The 20,730-nt window shown below is 50.9% G+C and overlaps 2 protein-coding genes across 2 annotated transcripts; one reads left to right on the top strand and one right to left on the bottom strand.

The window, feature by feature from the left end:
- Positions 1–25: 25 nt before the first annotated feature.
- Positions 26–6,850, bottom strand: TOT_030000203 (DEAD/DEAH-like helicase; the record flags this gene model as incomplete). The annotated part of the gene is made up of 1 exon (XM_009692948.1): positions 26–6,850. One exon carries the CDS (start codon positions 6,848–6,850, stop codon positions 26–28), a length of 6,825 nt encoding a protein of 2,274 aa, XP_009691243.1.
- Positions 6,851–8,008: 1,158 nt separating this feature from the next.
- Positions 8,009–20,613, top strand: TOT_030000202 (conserved hypothetical protein; the record flags this gene model as incomplete). The annotated part of the gene is made up of 11 exons (XM_009692947.1): positions 8,009–9,483; positions 9,772–10,331; positions 10,389–12,036; positions 12,088–12,724; positions 12,785–13,601; positions 13,737–15,680; positions 15,858–18,340; positions 18,464–18,951; positions 19,084–20,159; positions 20,308–20,389; positions 20,478–20,613. The coding sequence occupies 11 exons, from the start codon at positions 8,009–8,011 to the stop codon at positions 20,611–20,613; spliced, it is 11,346 nt and encodes a 3,781-aa protein (XP_009691242.1).
- Between the last annotated feature and the right edge of the window lie 117 nt (positions 20,614–20,730).

Genomic DNA, 20,730 nt, shown 5'->3' with positions numbered 1-20,730 from the left:
TGTGTATCGTTAGTTTGGAAAGATCTTAAATTCTGTTAAACATGGGCTCTATCTTGTCGAGGATGTATCGCACGTTCTTGAACAGAATGTCGTCGGTGCTCAGGTGCGACGTGTACGTCTTGAGGACGAACTTGAAGTGCTGGAGGAACGTGATGAACTTCTTCAGGTAGTCCCAGGCGTACTGGCCGAGCCCGTTCGCGTCCCTGAGCATGGAGTACCTGCCGTGGGTGAAGTAGTCGCAGATGTACGAGTTGTCGAAGGTGGTGGTGAGGCGCTTCACCTGGTTGAACTTGCTGTCCAGCTGAACGATTGTGCAGAAGCTGCCCTCGATCGTGGGCACGAGGTCGTGCGTGAGCTCGAAGAGCGTGTCGCTCAGCTCGTGGCAGGTGCGCACCTGCTTCACGACGCCCCCGATGTTGATGTGGTCGTTCGATAGGTCCGACTCGGAGCGGTAGAGGTTCCTCTGGCTGTACTTGTCAAACAGGTTTTCCAGTCTGTTTGCGTGTTCTGAGCTGTTGGCGCTATCGGTGTTGTTTGCGTGTTCTGATGGGCTGGCATGGTCTGTACTGTTTGCACCCTCTGATCGGCTGGCGTGCTCTGGTCGGCTAGTTTGGTCTAAACTGTTAACAAGGCCTGTACTGTTTGAGGGATGCGTGCTGTTAGCGTGGCCATCGGCGCCACTCCGGTCACTCGGGGAATCCGCTCCCACTCTCTGCGGCTTCAGGTACTTCGCCGTCGTCGTCAGCACCATCTGGTTGTAGTAGTCGATGTGCTTCTGGAGCGTCGCGTTGTACGGCAGCAGCGGAAACGTGTCCGGGTACGCAACCTGGCACGAGGTCGCGTTCTCAGCCCTGAACGCGCCCTTGACGCTCGGACCGTTTGTGCCGTTCCTCACATTCGCGCTCACGAGGCGCCTGAGGTTGAGCACGTTGCTCATCTCCTTCTTCCTATAGACCAGGGTGACGAGCATTTCGAGCAGGTGGAAGCTCGCGTCCACGCCCTCCTCGCTCGAGCCGCTGAGCGCCGAGTAGCGTTCGAGCAGCTTCGTGAAGGTCGAGTTCTGCACGAGCCTCGAGAGCAGGATGTTCGAGGGGTGAATGTCGCGCATCAGGAGTGCGAGCTCGTAGCAGCCGCGGATGAGCCCGTTCTCGTCGACCATGCCGCAGTTGAGCAGGATCTCGAGGACGATCCTGACGAGGAGCACGATCTTCGTCCGGTCGTCCTTCTCCGACCTCCTGGAGGTGAAGTGGTTCAGGCTGTTGTTGAGCAGCGAGGAGAGCCTCTGCACCAGCAGCTTCGGCTCTATCGACAGCTTCCTGCTCGTCGCGATCAGCTCCTCCCTGATGTCCAGGTAGTCGTCCGACTTCTTGTTCAGGAAGCCCAGGCTCAGGCCGCCCTGCGCAGAGTTCGACTTGATGATGAGCGTGTAGAATGAGGAGAGTATCGAGAGCAGCATCGACGTGTTAATGTTGTTGAAGTTCGTCGTGAGCGTCGGCAGGTTCGTGTGCAGCAGCTGCTTGATCCTCTTCTTCGAGATTGACCAGAAGATCACGTGTCCCGAGAGGTCGAATCCTCTTCTTCCGCAGCGCCCCGACATCTGCTTGAACATCAGCGGCGTGAGCTCGTAGTTGTCTCCGCAGAAGAGCACTGACTTGCAGGGCACGTTTATTCCCAGCGCCAGCGACCTGCTGCTGATGATCACGTTCAGGAATCCCAGCCTCAGCAGCGTCTCCGTGAGCATGGTGAACTTGTGCGGGAAGCCCTCGTGGTGTATTCCTATCCCCCTCTTCAGCGCCTCGATGTACAGGTTCGCGTTCTTCCGGTCCTTGATGCTCGTCGCCGCCACGCTGATGAACTTTTCGATCTCGTCGCTGTAGTTCGCGTACGTCCTTCGGTTGTAGAAGTAGAACTCCGGGTCGTACTCCTGCGAGACGTCGATCGGCTCCGCAGGCAGCTCCAGCTCTATGTTGTTCGTGATTCCCTCGATTTCGCGCTGCTCCTTCGACGCGCTCGCTCTCATCTTCTTCTCCGCTTCGTACTGCTTCAGGAGCATGTTGTACTTGTCCATGCGCGCCTTGTTCTGCATCTTTGTGTGCAGCGTCCTTTCGGGCGTCCCGAAGAACTTTTCCCACTGCAGCCTTAGCACCAGCTTCACCACGTTCAGCAGCACGTGCTCCATCACGTTGCGGTCCAGTATGAAGACCAGGCACGGCAGCCTCTTGCTGCTCTGCAGCTTCCTCAGCATGTCGTAGAACGCTGTTTCGTTAAGGTACTCCAGTCCGTCTTCGTCGTTCAGGAAGTTGAACACGTCGTCGGTCTTCGCCGAGCTGTACCGGCTCACCATCCTGCTGCCTGCGTTGTCCGCGTTTGTTGCCACACTTGCCACGTCTGAGGCCGCGTTGTCCCTGTTGCCAATCACACTCACTCCTTCAGACGTGTTATCCGATATCGGGTACGGCCCTGCTCCCTCGCAGACTGCCTTTTCAGACACTCCCTCCGCTACTCCCGCTTGCCCGCTCAGGTCAGCCTCACCCACTCCGTTGATCGTATCTGACGTCGTCTGCGTGTTATCCTGGTCTACCAACGGCTTTTCCAGCCTTTTTTCCGTCACGTGACTCAGCACCTCCTTCGGCTGCAGCAGCGGGTACAGCTTATGCAGGCCGTCAAACTCCGACATGTTCGCTCCGTTGCTCAGCAGGTTTATGTTACACAGCAGGTGCTGGTACGTTTCCGCGTCAATGTTCCTCAGGTTTATCTGATTCGTGAACTCGATCTTGAACGTCTCCAGGTAGTAGCGATACTGCCTCTTCGTTATCAGCGTGCAGCCCACGAAGTAGTTTCTCGGGTCCAGGTACTCGAATGTCTCTGCGATTTTATGCCCTCTCTCGTTCGCCGTCATCATGAGCGCCTGGAACATCACGTAGCAGTCGTAGGGCGTCAGGTACACGTCGTTTGGGAACCCGTTTGCCACCAGGCTGTTGTAGCTCATGCAACACACCGGGTTGAAGGGCAGCAGCTTGTTCTTCTCCCTGGTCGACTTTGAGCCGATGCTGTCAACGTGGTCTGTGCCCGGCGAGTATATCTCCAGCTTCAGGTCCGAGTAGCGTTCGTCGAACTGGATGAAGTGCACCTTGTTGAAGGGCGCCTCTCCGTCCATGCTCGAGCCTGCGCACGGGTTATTGTAGGTCGCAATCTTCGTCAGCCACTTGTGGAACTGCACTGCGTTCCCGATGGTCGCTGACAGCGCCAGGAATGGGCACGGGATCAGGTGTATGCAGCGCTCCATGAACGTGCCCAGGCCCACGTCCGAGATGCAGTGCACCTCGTCGAAGATGATGTACTCCAGCCTGCTCGCGAAGTTCGACTCGTTCGTCCTCATCGATGTCAGCAGCTTCTCCAGGATGTTTGGCACCGTCACCAGTATCTGACTCGCGTTCCACTTGCGGTCGTGGAACTTTTCCAGGAAGATCGAGCTCAACGCCAGGTTCGGGTTCGTGTAGTACTTGTTGCTGAACCTTGCTGTAATCTCGTAGGTCACCTGAAGCGCCAGTGCGTTTGTCGGCGCCACGAAGATCACCATTCCGTGGTCGTCCACTCTCAGCACCTGCTCCATTGCGTAGTAGCAGATGTACGTCTTCCCCGTCGACGTCGGCGCCACCACCAGCGCCGACTCTCGCGCGTCCACCACGTCCAGCAGCATCTTCTGCCACGCGTCAGGTCTAAAGAGCACTCTCGGATCATTCGTGCTTCCCAGTGTCCTCTCGAACAGGTCTCCCATGTAGCAGAGCATGTAGTTCGACTCGCAGTCGTCAAAGATCGCGAAGTCCCACTGCGCGCACTCTCTGTGCACCTTATCCATTTCCTTCTGGGATATCACATTTTTCGACACGTCCTCCTGCTTCTCCTCCTTCACCGACGTACTCGCTCCCTTCTTCCCTCCTTTCTTTCCCGTCTTCTCTGGCTTCGGGTCCGATACTACTGCTTCACGCTGGTATGCGTTGTACGTTTTCACAAGGTTGCTCGCGTACTTCTTAAAGTTCAACTGGTACAGGAACATGTACAGGTACAGCGCTATCTCCTTCGGCATCAGCTGGTGGTACTGGTTGTAGTACACGAAGATAAGCCTCAGCACTATTGAGAGCAGCTTTCTAAACGAGTTTGGCGAGTTTTTAACGATTCTCAGTCTGTAGCTTGAGAAGCAGTTGTACAGCTTCTGTATCAGCTTGTAGATGTACATCAGCTGCACGCTCTTCGTCGAGAGGATGCTCTTCACCCACTTGAAGTCCGTCAGCAGGTCCACTGCTCTGTTCGGCCCGTCCGTGTTCTCCAGGATGTTCGTGTACATGTCTGCGAAGCTCTTGTCGTTGTTGAACATCTGCGCGAGCTTAAGCTCCAGCCTCGTCAGCGTGTTCGTGTCGCTTTCCAGCTTCTTGTTTTCCTGCAGCTCCGTGTTCTTCAGCTTAAGCAGCTCCGCCTTACTCAGCTTGTCCTTCTGTCCGCTCTTCGTCTCCTTTGTCTGCTTACTCGCCTGCTTCGACTGCTTCGTCGGTCTTCCTGACTCCTTCGGCGTCTGCGCCACTGACGACAGCGTCTTCGAGTACGCCATCAGGGACAGGTACTTGATGTGCAGCCAGTGGTGCTCCAGCTTTATCACTATTGGGTGGTGCAGGTTACTCGAGCCCAGGTACTTCGCCAGTGCGAACGAGAACTTACTCTTGTGCTGCAGGTTCCTCCTTATTGCGAAATTCGTCATGTCCTTTTCGTCATCTTTCATTGCGAAATTGAGGTAGAAGTCTATCGACTCCAGCCTCTCAGATATCGTACACGGGTCTCTCCAGTTATACTTGTCCATCATAACCAGCTTATCCATGGGTTTCGCTTTCACCCAGTGCCGGTTTTTTTCTTCGAATTTATAGTACAGGTTGATGAATGAGTTGTTTAAGAAGAGATACTTGTTTCTTATCTCCTTGAGGTACCTGTAATCGGTTGCCAGCGATCCATCTGCAGAAGCTCCAGTTCCTTCGCTCGTTTTATCTCCTTCTCCTGCTATGTGGTTAGCCAACTTTGCGTCAACGTGATTTGTGTGTTCTGTTGACGCTGCCCTTTCCAACGTGCCTGCGTTCCTCCTTTCCTTCTCTCCGATGGATGACTCAGGCGTCCCATGACCGTCTGAGTCATCCTGACTATCTCCTGGTCCACCTGAACCTTCAGTACCTACGTACAGATAGTCCAGCTTATCCATTTTTATTGGGAAGAACCTACTCGCTTCATCCTTCGTAAAGTTGCGATATAACTTATCAATCTTCGTGAGTGCCTTCTCGTCGAGGGGTATGAAGCTCTCATCCACCTGGTCATCGTGTTTCGATGCGTGGTCACATAACAGATACATGAGTGTGCTGAACAGGTTTCCGTCGAACACGTCACTCACTGACCCGTCCAGCCTGTCCATGTGACTCAGGCTCTCGTCGCTCATCTTAAACAGACTGTCGAAAACCTGGTTTGAGTAGCAGCACATGAAGTCAAGTGTCGCCGTCACAAGCTCAGTGTAGAAGCTCCATGACGACACGTCTACCTTTTTCGTGCACCTGTCCCTCAGACTCATGTTCTCTATCATGTAGTTGTGCAGCATCAAACACTTGAACGTCAGCATGAACAGCTGCACGTTCTCCTCGTCCACCTCGTCGCTTGAGCTTGTCAGTCTAATGAACTCCCTCAGGTAGTTACAGGCCAGTACATCTCTCAAAGTCACTCTTCCGTCCACCAGTTTACAAACTTCGTGATACAGGTCCACTACCAGGTCATTTGCGAGCCCCAGTGTTTCAGAGGTGTCGCTCGTTCCGAACTGCTCCAGCACCAGCTTTGACGACTGCTGGTGCAGCCCACTCGGCGGGTGCACGTTCGACGAGAACGACATGAACGCCTTGACATCGTGTGAGTTGTGTGTGATGTCGAACAGGTAGGCTACTGACAGGCTATTGAACAGGCTTTGCGTGATCAGTGTGTATACCACGTTGCAGTACCTGTCCACCTTTATCTGGTTAGACAGGTACTCTGCGTACTTCTCATTGTTCTCCGCGTTCACTGCGCCTTCCGAGTGCTGCTCCAAAAGCTCATAAACTGTGTCAAACACGTATACAAACGATGACCCGTCCTCCAATAGTATACACGCTGGCTCATTGTCCGATAAATAGTCGAAGAACCTACTATCTGTCAGCCAGTTATCAAAGACTAGGTATGGAATCTCCTTCTGCTTAAGATAGCACAGTATTAGCTGCCTATAGTATAAGAACCCATCAAAAAACGAGTCGTCCTCCTCCGAAACTGCAAACGTCGGATCGAAAACGTTCTTGAAGATGTCAAAAAACACCAACTTAATTGAGCACCCCGATTTAATCAAACTCGAGAGGAATCTATCAACTCGATATGTAAACTGAAGCGTCTGGAGTCCGCTCGAAATTTCAAACAGGTTATGGCCTTCCTTATGTGCCAAACAGCAGACGTAGACGATAAGCGATTCTCCGTGAATCAGGGTCGTCGTATCACTGACACCTAGAGACGAGAAAATATCAAGATATTCTGGAGAACATAACGAGTGCCATAACATCAACCTTTTCTGAGGAGAATAGTTGTTGTTGTCCAGAATTGACTTGACTGAGGATGGATTGATGACTCCGAACGAGGATATACCCAAACTATCATGTGAAATCTTAAGAGAACCTATATCGTAAATATTTTCTGAAATTGAATCCAGCGTTGTGCTGGATTCTCTTACAACGTCACTACTGTATCTGGATACAGATTCGTCAAGATTCAAATCAGTTGAAGATTGAGAAAAAGGATTGTTATCCATTATCAATGTTAGCGGTAAAATGATCAAATGAAAATTGTGTTTAACATATTTTATTTTACAGTTTATTATGAAGTTTCTCACAAAAAATTAATTTCAGATTAATAACCTTAATGTATGAGATTTTAAAGTTATTAATAGTGTATTAAACTGAAATTACAATCGATGACATTGAATATAATGTATTAAAAAAACAACTGAATTTTAGTTAATCGATATATGAGTTTTTAATATATAAATGACACATCCCCAGCCCTATTAAGGAAGGTCAGATTAAAAAATTAAAAAATAATTAATCAAAAAATAATAAATTATTCAATGTTTTTATTGATTTGTTTGTTGTTTTTTTGATTTAAATTAGAAATATTGATCTTTTGACAGATTCCACTAAATTAGATTATTTAATCAATAATGATTTAAATTAATATCCTTAACATTATATAAAAATTTTTAATTGTAAACCAATTTTTTTTATATTATAATATTCAATAATTGATTGATATAATTATATTATAATCAAAACAATCAACATATAATAAAATAATAACGTTAGTATTAAATTTATATATTTTTCAAATATATATTATTTATTTGAATGTTATTTTGTTATTTAAAAGGTATACATAAAATAAAAGTGGACGAAATGTGTACTAATAGTAAATTCTATTAATAAATGAACAGAATTTATCTTTTAATAAAAATAATTTTAAATAGACTATATTTGATCAATTTTGATGATATTAATAAATTTTGAACTAAATGTGTGTCCAAAAGATTCATATTGAATATATAATTTTATATGTAGGGGCTCTATGAATATTTTCTCATTTAATCATGTACTTTAAACAAAAATTTTTATGTAATTATAGAATTTGGATTTTGTCCTAGTTTAATATCTTGTAGATATTTGTATTGTGTTACTTTGTTATTCAATATATCTATATATTATTTTCAATGAATATATTAGTTTTATAACATATTCGATTCTATTCTATAATTTTAAAACTTTGGAATTATAGTATTCCTTGTAATATAATCATTTTCATTTGTTTTGCTGTATGATATTTTTAGTCTAGTAAACACATTTCTCCTATTAATGAAGTTTTTAAACAATATGATTCCTTCATATTATTAATAATCTGAGACTGATATCGCAAAAAGATGTTTGAAGGTTTGGTCAAGCGTATGCTTGACACGTACCTAGCGCCATATGTGGACGGGATTACACAAAATCTTCAAATGGCAGTCTGGTCAGGAAACATTTCACTGGAAAACCTGACGCTTAAAGACGATATTACTTCAAGGTTAGCACTGCCGTTTCACCACGTTTCCGGAAAGATAGGAAGCATCAATATAAGGATCCCATGGGCGAGCATAGGAACGACTCCAATCAAGATTGTAATTGATTCAGTGTACATATGTATAGATAACAGGTCGACAAAAAAGACGGACGAAGAAATACTGGCTCATCTGAGAAAGAAGAAGAATAACCTGATAAGTTTGTTGGAACATGAGTACTTTGAACTGGCGAACCTGCAGTCAGAAGGAAAGCTGAGTTCGTCGTACATAATCAAGCTGTCGCAAAAGATCCTGAACAATATACAAATCGATTTCACAAACATACACCTGCAGTTCTTCGACGAACACAGCTCGTTCGCATTCAAAATCGATTCAATATTCGTGAGGAAGTCGAGAGGAGACGAAAGCATGAAGAGCCTGAGGCTGAAGACGAACGACGAGTTCAGAGAGGAGCCAGTGACGCACGTATGTTCCCTATTAGGATTTTCAATATATGAAACGAAGTTTAAAATTCCAAAGGAAGAAATAAACTCAAAGACAATATTACAAATTATAGTTGATCAAAATAGTTCAAAATTAAACAATTCTGAACATGAAGAAAACACAGGCCTGCTGATGTTGGAGCCACTGTCATTCAGACTGTATCTGGCAATAAACGCAAAAAATAAGTCGATATACGCGTCTCTGTGCATAGGATCGATAGTAAAAAATCAGTCACGCTCGACGAAAGAAGAGGCAAGTCACAGAAGCTACATAAGGAATATAAGGCAAATGGCTAACAGAAACAATAGAGAGGCAGATGCAGAGTATTCGGAATCTGAAAAGGAGGAAGAAGATACGCTGAAGATAGTGTTGACGAGCGACGTGATAAGAACGTTCACGAAAATGTGGGTGGACATAAACACGGATAGAAAGAGAGGAAGAAGACTGTTGATGGCGAAGGCGAATGAAGTAAAGCTGGACCACGAAGCGCTGAAAAAGTCGACCAAGGCAGAGTTCATAAAGCTCTACACAAAGTATAAATTGAGCGCCACGGAGGGGAAGGAGGAAGACGCGCAGGAGCTGGAGCGTCTGCAGGACCTGATCGACCTGGTGCCGGCGAGGTACATAGCGAGGTGGAAGTTCGCGTGCAAGCGAAGGACGTCGGCACAAGTGGTGACGAAGGAAAACAAGTCGTGGTTCAAGTGGGCGAAAAACATAGTGACGACGACGTACACAAACTACCACGCGAGTAGGAACGCCACAAAGAACGAGGAGCAGCAGAGTGGACAGGCAGACCAGGGGCGCCAGAGAAGGTCCTTCAGGTCATCGTTCTTTTCACTAACCCTGAATAACACGTTCAGCGCATCAGCAAGAGTGGCACCCTTTGCTCCAGGATTGGAAGAAGTAAAGGAAGGAGAGGGCTTAGAAGAGAGCTGCGATGTGACAGAAAGGCCTATGGAGCCTGAAGATGCCGGTGCAGATGTTGGGGATGCCCCGACCACGCAGGTTAATGTAGGAGCAGATGGCAACGACGGTGAATATAGTGACCCCTTGAACTTGGAACGCACGAATACCTCTGACGTCGGAGACGGATATGTCGAGGAAGGTTTGAAGGACATGACGGATCTGAGCGATCGCTATAGCGGAATGTACTTTGATACGGGGTCGGGAGATAATGTAGACAGTGGTCGACTAGAAGGTATGTACGAACGAGCTGATGCGGAAAATCATATTGGGCTTCTGGAAAATCTCCCAGGAGGACTGGTGTTGACGGACGACGAGATAAAGATGATCCAGGAGACGATAAGCCTTGAGGAGTTGTTCGAGGACTCGTACACAACAAGCTCGTACTACTTCGAGTGCGTGCTGCCAGCGTTCCAGTTCATAGTGCACATGTTGAGCCACCAGGGAGGGAAGACTGCGAGGACCGGAGAAGACGACGTGATGCTGATAGATATACAGAACCTGCAAAGCAGGATCTTCATGCACGCAGTAGTGGACATGAAGGACAAGGACAGGTACGAAGGCTACTTTGACCTTAATCTGGACTCGTTTGACGTGGTACTGAAGGATAAGAAGATCATGACGTTCTCGCAGCAAAATTTGCCGTTCCAGTCGATAGTGGACACGTATATAGACCACGAGATGCCAGAGTCGCTGTATATAGGGAGGAGAGAAGAAGCAACGGGTGCCGAAGCAGACTGTGGAGTCGCTGCGGGGCAGAGTGACCGAGTAAGCAGAGAGAGCGGAGTCAATGGAGCAGAAGGGCCGAGGCTGTTGAAGTCTATAAGTGAGGCAGAAAACTCCATAATTAACCTGAGAGTGTACCACAAGATCGCGAAGAAGGGAAACGTGCTGGTGGTTAACGGAGAACTGAGGCCAATAGAGACGAACGTGTTCCCAGAATTGATACCGGTCTTCTTTGAGATCATGTCGCTCTTTAAGCCAATCAAGAAGATATTCAAAGAGGATTTCAAAATGGAAGCATACAGCTACAGCACGTGCCCTAGCAACATCACGCTGGCGAGCGTGACGAACGAGGAGGAGGACGACGAAGTGTTGAGTAGCAGCCAAGAGGTGGGGGAGACGATGAGAGAGCTGGAGCACGCAGGAAGCAAAGACGTGGATTCGATACAGTTCATCAACTTCGACATCAAGTTCAGCGCGCCGATCCTGATCCTGTACCACGAAAACAGTAAAATAGACTTCTACTTCGGAACGCTGGTGCTCAAGTCAAACGGAGACTGCCCAATCGCGAACATAGACGGGACTTTGGAGCTTAAGCAGACGCAAGTGACGGTGAACCACAGAGAAAACGTGTTCAACTTCCTGAGGCCGCTGCCAGTGAAGATACACTACTACCTGGACGTGAAAAATGAGCTGCTGAACCTGAACGTGATATTCGAGGAGCTATTCGCGCAGCTGGAGCCGATGGCGACGAGCATCCTCTTCAAGGTGCCGAGCGAGATCATCAAGATATTGATCAAGAACATGACGCAGGAGAGCCAGAGCGTAGACGAGGCGAGCGAGTTGCGAAGCAGAACCACGAGCCGAAAGGAGAATAAGCTGAAGTACTACAAAATATGCTCAAACGTGCTGATAAGGCACTCGGGGTTCGCGGTGGCGAACCTGAGTCTGCACGACATATTCAAGCTGGACATGTACAACGTGTCAATCAAGATGACGAACACGCTCGAGAGCTCGAACTTCAGCCTGAGCCTGGAGTCGATAATAATATCGAACCCGACGACGAAGATACCGCTCTTCAAGACGATTAACGCAAACCCGGAGGAGGTGAGCTCGCGCTTTAGCTCAATGGGAAGCAACGGCCACAGCGGAGATTACGTGATGGAGAGCGACCTGAGCATAGTGAAGTTTTCGAGCATCGGAGAAGGAAACGAGGGAGAATTGAGCGTTAACGGTCTGCAGGACTGGGAAAACTCGGGCTTGAGCAAGAAGAGTAGCCTCATAGAAAGAGAGGCGATGGAACTCGAGGAGGAGTACGTGGACGCAGTCGAGGACGTGTCGAAGTCGCTGGACCTGGAGATCGTGACGAACATAGTGGAGGACACGGCGTACAACGCAGTTAACATAAGCATAATAGAAATGGAGGGAAACTGGGAGTACTCGACAATCAAGCTGATAGCAGACGGCTTCCAGGAGTACAAGGATGTCCTCACCAACGACATCGCGGACACGACCTTCACGACGATAACGACGACCTTTAAGACGTTCAAGGACAAGTTTATGTTCCACAGCGGAGGGACCCAGGCGAATCAGGCGACCCGAGGAGGAAAACAGGGAGAAAGTGCACAAGAAGAAGAAGACTTGGAAGACGATATTGAAGGCTTCTGTATCCACGATGAGCTGCCGCTGCTGGAAAGTGAATTGAAGGAGGACGGGATGAAGTACACAGAGTCTCTGGACAGCGGGTATGGCGGCCCTACGAGCGACCAGAGGGTGGTCACGAAGTGTAAACTGGTGATAAAAGGAGCCTCAATACTGTTCAACAACTCAACGGGAGACATAATAGCGAAGTTGTCGGTGGGAAGGATAGAACACCAGCTGGCGAAGTTCAAGAACAACGAAAAGATCATTAACCTGGTGATACAGACGGGGAAGCTGTACTTCGGAGGAAGGTGCATACTCTCGCACCTGAGCACAACGTACGGAGATGAACAAGGACCGGATGATGCAACGGGTGCAGAGAACTTGAAAGAGAGTGGAAAAATGAGTTCTAGAGACAACGCGGGCACGAGTGAGAGCGATAACCTGCTGGTACTGAACCTGAAGTGCTACAACAGCACGGATCTGCCGTACAGCATGTGCTTCGAGGGCAAGGTGGACAAGGTGATATTCGTGTACTTCCAGCACGACATCAACAGGTTCATGGAGTACTTCGACGACGGAATCCTGAGCGTCTTCCTGAGCAAGTCGTACCACAAGGTGGTGCAGAGAGCGGACGAAATGAGGTTCTTCTACCACTTCTCAGTCACATCGCCAATATTCATATTCCCGGAAAACAAGGCGGTGCTGCCGAACGGAAAGAGCCACTATAAGCAGGAGTTGCCGCCAGGGTCGACGCTGCCGCTGTACGTCCACGAGAGCGGCTCTGCGGGGTTAGAAGAGAGCGGGGAAGATGGAGAAGTTGGGAAGAGCACGGGGGGCAGGAACGAAGTGCAGAAGGGGTCGGATAAGCAAATACGGAACATAGCAAACGTGGTGGACCTGTGGTACTTCGGGTCGTACGTACTCTTCGAACTGGGGCACCTGGAGTTCAAAAACAGCTACAGTAAGCTGGTGGACAAGCACAAGAGCACGATCTTCCTGAAGATGCTGGGAACGAAGGCGCAGATAGTGCAGCAGAAAAGAGGCACGGCGGGAATAGAGGGAGTGGTGCTCGACGCGACGGACCTGAAGGTGTGCACGCGGGGAAGAGACCTGATGGAGATAGGAGTGGACAGCGAGGCGCTGGTGACGAAGCTGACGAGGAACCAGTTGACATTCTTAATAGACGTCTTCAACGAGAACATAGGAGGAGCAGTGTACATGGTGAGCGAGGGGGGGACGAACAGCTTCACGCAGAACTTCCCGACTAAGAGGGAGTCGCGCTACCTTATCAGGCTCTCGCTGAACAAGTTTCAGCTCTACTGCTACAACAACCTTAACAGCAACAGAGAGGTAGGGGAGAGCAGAGAGAACGGCGGGGCAGAGGAGAAGCAGGTGAGGTTTGCGAACGTGGAGGCGAGGAAGGACGACGTCATCCCGCTGGGGCTCTTCGAGTTCACGGACATCACGTGCTGCCTCGACTACGCGTCAAACAACGTGAAGCTGCTCTCGTACTACCAGTTCGGCTTCATAAGCAAGTCGCTGACGGTGACGGACCTGAGGGAGAACAGCTTCAACAAGCACAAGACGCTGCTGAAGTGCAACAAGCCGAGTATCAGAGGTACTTATGACGGTGTAAAAAACGGTGTGGGTAAACACACCGGTGCTAGTGGTGACGGCCGTGACAATCACACTGGTTGTACTAGTTACGGTGGTGCCAACCACACGGGTACTGCTACCGACGGTGCTAGCGACGGAGACAAACACAGAAGCGCTAAAGATCGCGAGAAGGAGGCCATGAGGGCGTCAGTCAACGGCCTGTTGTTCGAGTGGCTGAGGAACTACAAAAGCAGGACAGGCAATGACTTCTTTAAGATAAACGAAGCAAATTTTGCAGCAAGGACGGGATCAGGATCGAGAGAAGAGGAGAACAAGGGGAGTGGTGAGGAGGAAGGTTTCAGCAGCGCCACGAGAACAGACTATCAGGACGACGCAATCAAGTGCGTGGTGAACAGCGACCCGGAGGAGAGCCTGATCGACGTGATCGTGTCAAACAGCGAGATTCCGCTGCTCTTCGTGTTCTTCTTCGACCTGCTGAGGTTCTTCTCGCTCTCGTACGGAACGTCCTCGATGGCGCTCTTCCCGAAGATATCGCAGGTCAACGTGGAGAGAGTGTACATCCTGAACCTGCTGGTGAGCAAGAGCAAGTTCATATCCTTCAGTAAGATGGACAAGGTGGACTGTCCGAGGCTGGAGCTGGTGACGGACTTCATCCTGCAAATGTACGTGAACGGGAACCTGTTCAAGTTCACGAAGCTGGACATCATCGACTGCCTGCTCTCGAGAGTGTACGCGAACACGAACGTGAGCCAGGTGCTCTGCGGAAACTTCCTGATGTACGGCAAGGGGCACTACGTGTCAGACCTGGCCTCGAAGATGTTCTTCCAGTTCACAATCCCGCAGATAAACCTGAGGCTGTACACGAGGGACCTGAGCATCATCATCCACTGCTTCAAGAGCATGTTCACGGACGGGCCGAGCGTTATCCCAGTGAAGCTGGTGAACAACCAGCTTATCGACGACAACTCGAGCAAGTTCCTGACGATGTCGTTCGACATTAAGGGCCTGGAAATGCTCTTCTTCGACGACCTGAAGAAGAGCGTTATCCCGCTGGTGAAGCTGACGGTGGAGTCGGAGAAGCTGGAGATACTTAACCTGCCGATCGAGAAGCGCTACTCGCTGATACGCTGCAACTGCCACCTCTACTACTTCAACACGAACGTGGGAGACTGGGAGCCCTTCATAGAAAAGTTCATCTTCAACCTGGAGTACATCACGAACCCGACGGGTAACGGGGCAAGGGCCGGAAGTCAGATGCAGAGCAGAATGAGCACGCAGATGGAGAGGCTTGCGGGCAAGAGAGGAAGCGACGACGCGATCTGGAAGGATTTCGTGAGCGACTACCAGCTGAAGGTCACGTGCAACAGTAACCTGATGGTGAACATCACGCCGAACTTCTGCCAAATGCTCCTCTACTTCCTGCCGATCCTGAAGTCGAACCTGCTGCACCCGACCTTCATGAATAGTGGGAAGGTGGAGGAGCATTCTGATCAGCAGAGGCAGGACGGAAGAGAAGAAGACGACATTGAGATGTCGAACTACAGGTACGTTAACCTGACGAGCTACGAGTACTACGGCTTCATAATGGACGTGAACAAGAGCAGGCGCGAGGCCTTCAGCGACGTGCTTAACATAGTGAGCACGACGACGCCGAAGCAGCTCGACGCGCTTGTGAACCAGCTGGACAAGGAGGTGAGCAGCAACGAGTACTGCATATACCTGGTGACGAAGCCGCCCAAGTACGTGCTCAAGCAGATCGCGCAGGAGCTGAGCTGCAGCGAGAGCCTGGTGCAAAGCGACCTGCTGGCGAGCGGCTCGATCATGAGGACGCGCTCTAACCTGTCGAACGCGAACTACGCGAGCTCGCACGCGACGATGAACGGGGAGTTCAACAGGAGCCTGTTCTGCAACAACGGAATGGTGCTGAGCAACATACCGCTCTCGAAGAACTGCACAGTGCTGCTGTCAGTGCCGATAAAGGACATAGGGCTGTTCAACGCACTGTACGCAGACGGAGAGGAGAGAGGGGGCGAAGATGAGAGGGCGTTTTCGCATATGTCGAGCATAAACACGGAGACGAGCGGATTAAACAGAGGTGTTGACTGTGAAGCGCCGAACAGCAGCGGGTCCTTTAACAGGAGTTCAGGAACCGGAAGGAACAGCATGGAAGAAGTGAACATGAACAGAAGCATAAACACGGACTGCAGCGGAATGGAGTCGGAGGAGGCGGGCGGAGCGAAGAATGGGTGGATCGCAGTGGAAGATAACCTGACGCACATAGACCCGAGTTTGAACGCAATGAACCCGAACGGGACGTTGAGCGCATCGCAGCTGAATCAAAGGGGGAGTCTTTTGCATAACAACATGATGACAACGAGGTCGAGCAACGTGACCCTGAGGAATTCGACGAGTAGCGCGGGAGCAGACGGGATGCCGCATATCAGAAACAACAGAGTGACGAACATCAACGAAAGCATAGTAAACAATAACATAATATGCCAGGTGCTGAGTCCGCACCCGTCGCACAAGCTCCTGCTATTCACGTCCACGGTGAGAATATACAACAAGTCGGGAATGCCAGTGGTGATGTGTTTCCTGGACTACGGATTCAACCACCAGTACATGTACAACCTGAACGAGAGAACGATACCGTGTAACCTGCTTAACCAGAACGACATGCAGAACTTTAAGCAGTACACGGCGGGAAACATATACTCAGACCAGAGCGAAGTGAGCAGGCACAGCACAGTCAACGGCCCGGAGAACGACGAGGGCTACTTCGTGGTGATTCCGAACGACCACATGCTCTCGGTGCCGGAAAACGTGTTTCTGGCGGACTCGCAGATCATATTCTCGTTTAAGCCACTCTACAGAGCGAAGGACAGAGAGGACACTAGTGAGCTGTTCAGTAGGCTTAAGAGGAGCATGGACAAGGAGCCGAGTCTGAAGCAGTACTACAACAAGCTGGTCAACACGACGGGCTGGTGCAAGATGGTCGACAGCTCGCACCACTCAGGCACGAGAGTGCGCCAGTGCTACTGCCCGGACCTGGGCAAAAACGGCTTCCTGTACTTCGTGGTGAGCGTGGACAACAAGAGGTCTTCTCTGCCGGCGAACATAAACGTCTCGGAGATCGTGATTTACCCCTCGATCTCGGTGATGAACACGCTGCCAATAGACCTGGACATAAAGCTGCTCTCGAAGGACTACAACCTGCAGGCGACGAAGCACGCGAGGGACTCGCAGGCGAAGGACGACATCACGTACAAGCTGAACAGGAAGGGGATACTGCACATATACTCAGTGCCGCCGAACGAGTCGCTGGCGCTGTACATACGCCTGAGCGCAAGCGCGCTCGAGGACCTGAAGGCGGCGGACGGAAAAAACGTGACGAGCGAGTGGTGCAGCAGAATCGACAACATCTACGGAAACAGCGACAGCAGAAGCACCTTCAGCGTCGCAGTCAACGGGAGCGTGCTGGAGCTGGAGCTCATCAGGTTCGCAGGAGCGCTGCCAGTTAACAACCTGTGCATACAGGGGCACCTGAGCCTCATCATAAACGCGCCCTGGCTCTTCATAGACAGGACGGGGCTGAGCCTGGTGCCGCAGCACTACAACAGAGTATTCACGCTGAACAACCTGTCATTCCTGTACGACAATAACAATAACAACTATAAGCTCGTCTCGCTGAATAGCCCGGGAGCCGCGAGGTACAGCCTCAGGCTGGACAGAAGGTACAGCTCAAGCAGGCACGGGGAGGCCGGCTTCAGGGCGGACGAGTACTTCGACGACGCGGAGTACGACATCAAGATGCCGATCATAGGAGGCTACGGCTACACGTCGATCGAGATCAAGGGCAAGCGGCACTGCGTGTGCCTGATCACGGAGAAGGTGTACATCCCGGGGCTCTCGCACATCTCGAGCAAGGTGACCTCTGCGCTGCCGGAGTACCTCTTCACGAACAACCTGGCGGAGGTGGTGTACCTGAGGAAGGACGCGAGGTCGGAGAGCATACAGATCATGCCGAACTCGACGCAGTCGATCTCGCACCTGACGAACGTTAACTACCTGCTGAGCCAGAACAGCGGGGGCGTTGGGCAGACGGGGAGGCAGGACTACAAGGAAAACTGCATCGAGATCAAGGTGGGAATGGAGACGTGCTGGAGCAGCGTGATATACCTGAGCGAGATATACAGCGGCGAGACGTTCATGTCGCTCTCGAAGGAAAACAGCTCGAAGTCGCAGGTCTACAACATCACGATCATACCGAAGAACGGAATCAAGTACATAGCGATCAACGCGACTGTGACGCCGGCGCCGAGCATGCTGAGCGCGTCGGAGCGGACGAACGGCATCAGAGGCTACCTGCTCTACAACAACTCGAGGGAGATCAAGGTGGTGATGATCAGGACCTTCCACAAGAAGGACGTGAAGAACGGAGCCTGCTTCACGGCGAAGCACGGGCAGGTGATCAACTTCGGCTGGCCGAACCCGTTCGTGCACAAGTCGAAGCTGGTGCAGGTGCTGCTCTGGCTCGACAAGAACACGGTCGCGCCGAGCAAGCCGCTGATCTTCAACTTCTCGACGCCCTCGTTCAGGTTCAGGAGAATAGAGCTGACGACGCCGGAGTACCACACGAACTACAACATCACGATCCTGGCCGAGAACAGAATCGACTACTACATCATCATAATAAACCCGAACGCGGGATCTCCGCAGTCGCCACTGGCCCACGTGAGCACGTCGGCCACTACACAAGCGAGTGTATCTGGCAACACACCAACGAGTTTAACGATTGGGCCTGTCGATGCGCACGCAAGCGTCGGACTCGGAGCGAGTAGCGCCACTGCAGCCAGTCAGCTGTTGAGCAGGTCGAGGGACCAGGAGCTCGACGAGATCGACGACAACGTGCTGCTGGACAACAAGCACATCAGCGACCTCAGGAACGAGGACATGTACGTCTTCGACGAGGAGGCCGCGATCAGGAGTTACCAGGTGGTGCTGCAAATCAGCCAAATAGGAGTGAGCATCGTGTCGCAGAGCCAGCACGAGGAGCTCTTCTTCCTGGAAATGGGAGGCATCATGAGCCTCTTCATGTGCAAGGAGGACCACCAGAGGCTGGAGCTGAAGATAACGGACGTGCAGCTGGACAATCAGACTGAGCTGGAGATGGGAAAGACGATCCTGGTTAACAGGTCGAAGGTGGAGACGTCGGACGCGAACTTCCTGCAGGTGTACATCGACAGACCCTTCAGCAACTGCAAGGACATATCGATCAAGAAGATGTTCGTCTCGCTGGACGACCTGCAGGTGGACTTCAACGACCTCCTCTTCACGAAGATGCACAGCTACTACAAGGAGTGCATGATAAACCTGTTCAACGACGCGCAAAACAGCGGCGGTCACCAGGTGGGCCTAGGAGTCTATTCGATGAGCCACGGATACGGAGCTTACGGAATTAACCACGGCGCCAACAGAGGCGGTTTTAATGAAGCCAGTTTAGGCAGTCACTCCAGCGTCAATAGAGGCGCTGACGGTGGTGGTGACCGCCGAGGCGGCAGCCGTCCTGGGTTACATAAGGGAGGGAGGATTGACATTGAGGTGATCGAGGGCTGGCTGAACATGGAGAAGAACAGCCCGACGAGCAGCATAGAGGTGAACGTGAGTCTTCCGCGAAGCATAAGCATCGACTACCTCTACATCGAGGCCTTCAGCCTCGTGGTCTGGTGCTGCTTCGAGCTCGAGAAGCTGCACATGCTGGGCGACCTGCTGCGAGTGGGCCTGCGCATCCTGAGCGTCTCGAGGAACTTTGAGCTCATGGGCGCGCCGATCAGCTTCCAGCGCGAGTACGTGACGATCAGCCGCACGAGCGTGCTCTCCTTCTGGGAGCAGATGAAGGACAAGTACCTGCAGGCATCGCTCTCGTGCATAGGCTCAATCCTGGGCTACAGCAACCTGCTGAACATCCCGAAGCTGCCGCTGACGGTGGGCAGGTGCACAATAGAGCTGGCGGCGGACGCAGTCGACTCAGTGTCCTCGGGCCTGGGCCTGGTGCTCTCGAAGTTCACCTTCGACAAGGAGTACATGAAGAAGAGGTCGACGGCCAGGGAGGTGACGAGCATCAAGGACGGCCTCTTCAGCGCAGGGAAGACGATAGGGGAGGGGCTCTTCAGCCTCACGAACATAGTGACGAAGCCGATCGAGGGCGCGCAGAAGGAGGGCGTGGAGGGTTTCATCAAGGGGCTCGGGAAGGGGCTCCTGGGCTCCATAGTGAAGCCGATAGACAAGGTGGGAATAGCAGTCTCGCAGGTGTCGCGAGGCATCAAGGCGAACATCTCGAAGGAGGAAAAGTTCCTCGTCGACCAGTGCAGGAAGCCGAGGATGCTCTGGGGCGAGTTCGCGCAGATCAGAGGCTACTCGGCGCAGGACGCCGAGATCAGGGACCTGCTGGGCGTCAAGTACGCGAAGCACATCATGGACTGCCTGCTCATCATCAGGCAGCAGACGGGGAGCAAGGCGAAGCAGGTGGCGCTGCTCTTCTACCCGTCGAAGGTGTACCTGGTGGACCTGTCGCAGTCCCACGGTATGTTTTCATTCAGTTCGCTATTTATCTATTAGCTTATTTATTGATTATCGGTGTGTTGGTAGGCAACCTGCCAATAGTACCACTATTCTGAAATTAGCAAACGGTTAAATATCATACAAGCGACAAACAATATGATGTTATACAGGGAGAAAACCATACACCATTTGGAAACTTCAAATCACTAACATAACTGAGGTCAGAGCATCATCGCATGGAGTCATTATAAAGTAAGTGCCACTAGTTAAATGGCAGTTAACTGCGGATGTGTAACTAGATTCCAGTAGCAGGCAAGCAAATCGACTAATAAATGTGTAGATGTGGGCTTGAGCAGTATCAAGTGCCGTGCACAAGAGCAGACATGATAAGCAACATCCACAACAGTTTTCAGAGAGCAATAAAACACGCGTCGTCGCAAATAACATTGGGGCCCGAGTTGTTTATTAGCGCCTGAACATTTTGATCAACTATACAACACACAATGTAATTGTAGTCAAAGTACATGTGTATTCTAGAGGCTTCGTGAGTGATATTGTGTATGTTGGTGGATTTCACTTATGCCACTATCAAA

Source organism: Theileria orientalis, chromosome 3 (genome assembly GCF_000740895.1).
Source record: "Theileria orientalis strain Shintoku DNA, chromosome 3, complete genome".
Lineage (NCBI taxonomy): Eukaryota > Apicomplexa > Aconoidasida > Piroplasmida > Theileriidae > Theileria > Theileria orientalis.
The sequence above is the reverse complement of the archived record's forward strand: the minus strand, read 5'-3'. Positions and strand labels throughout refer to the sequence as shown.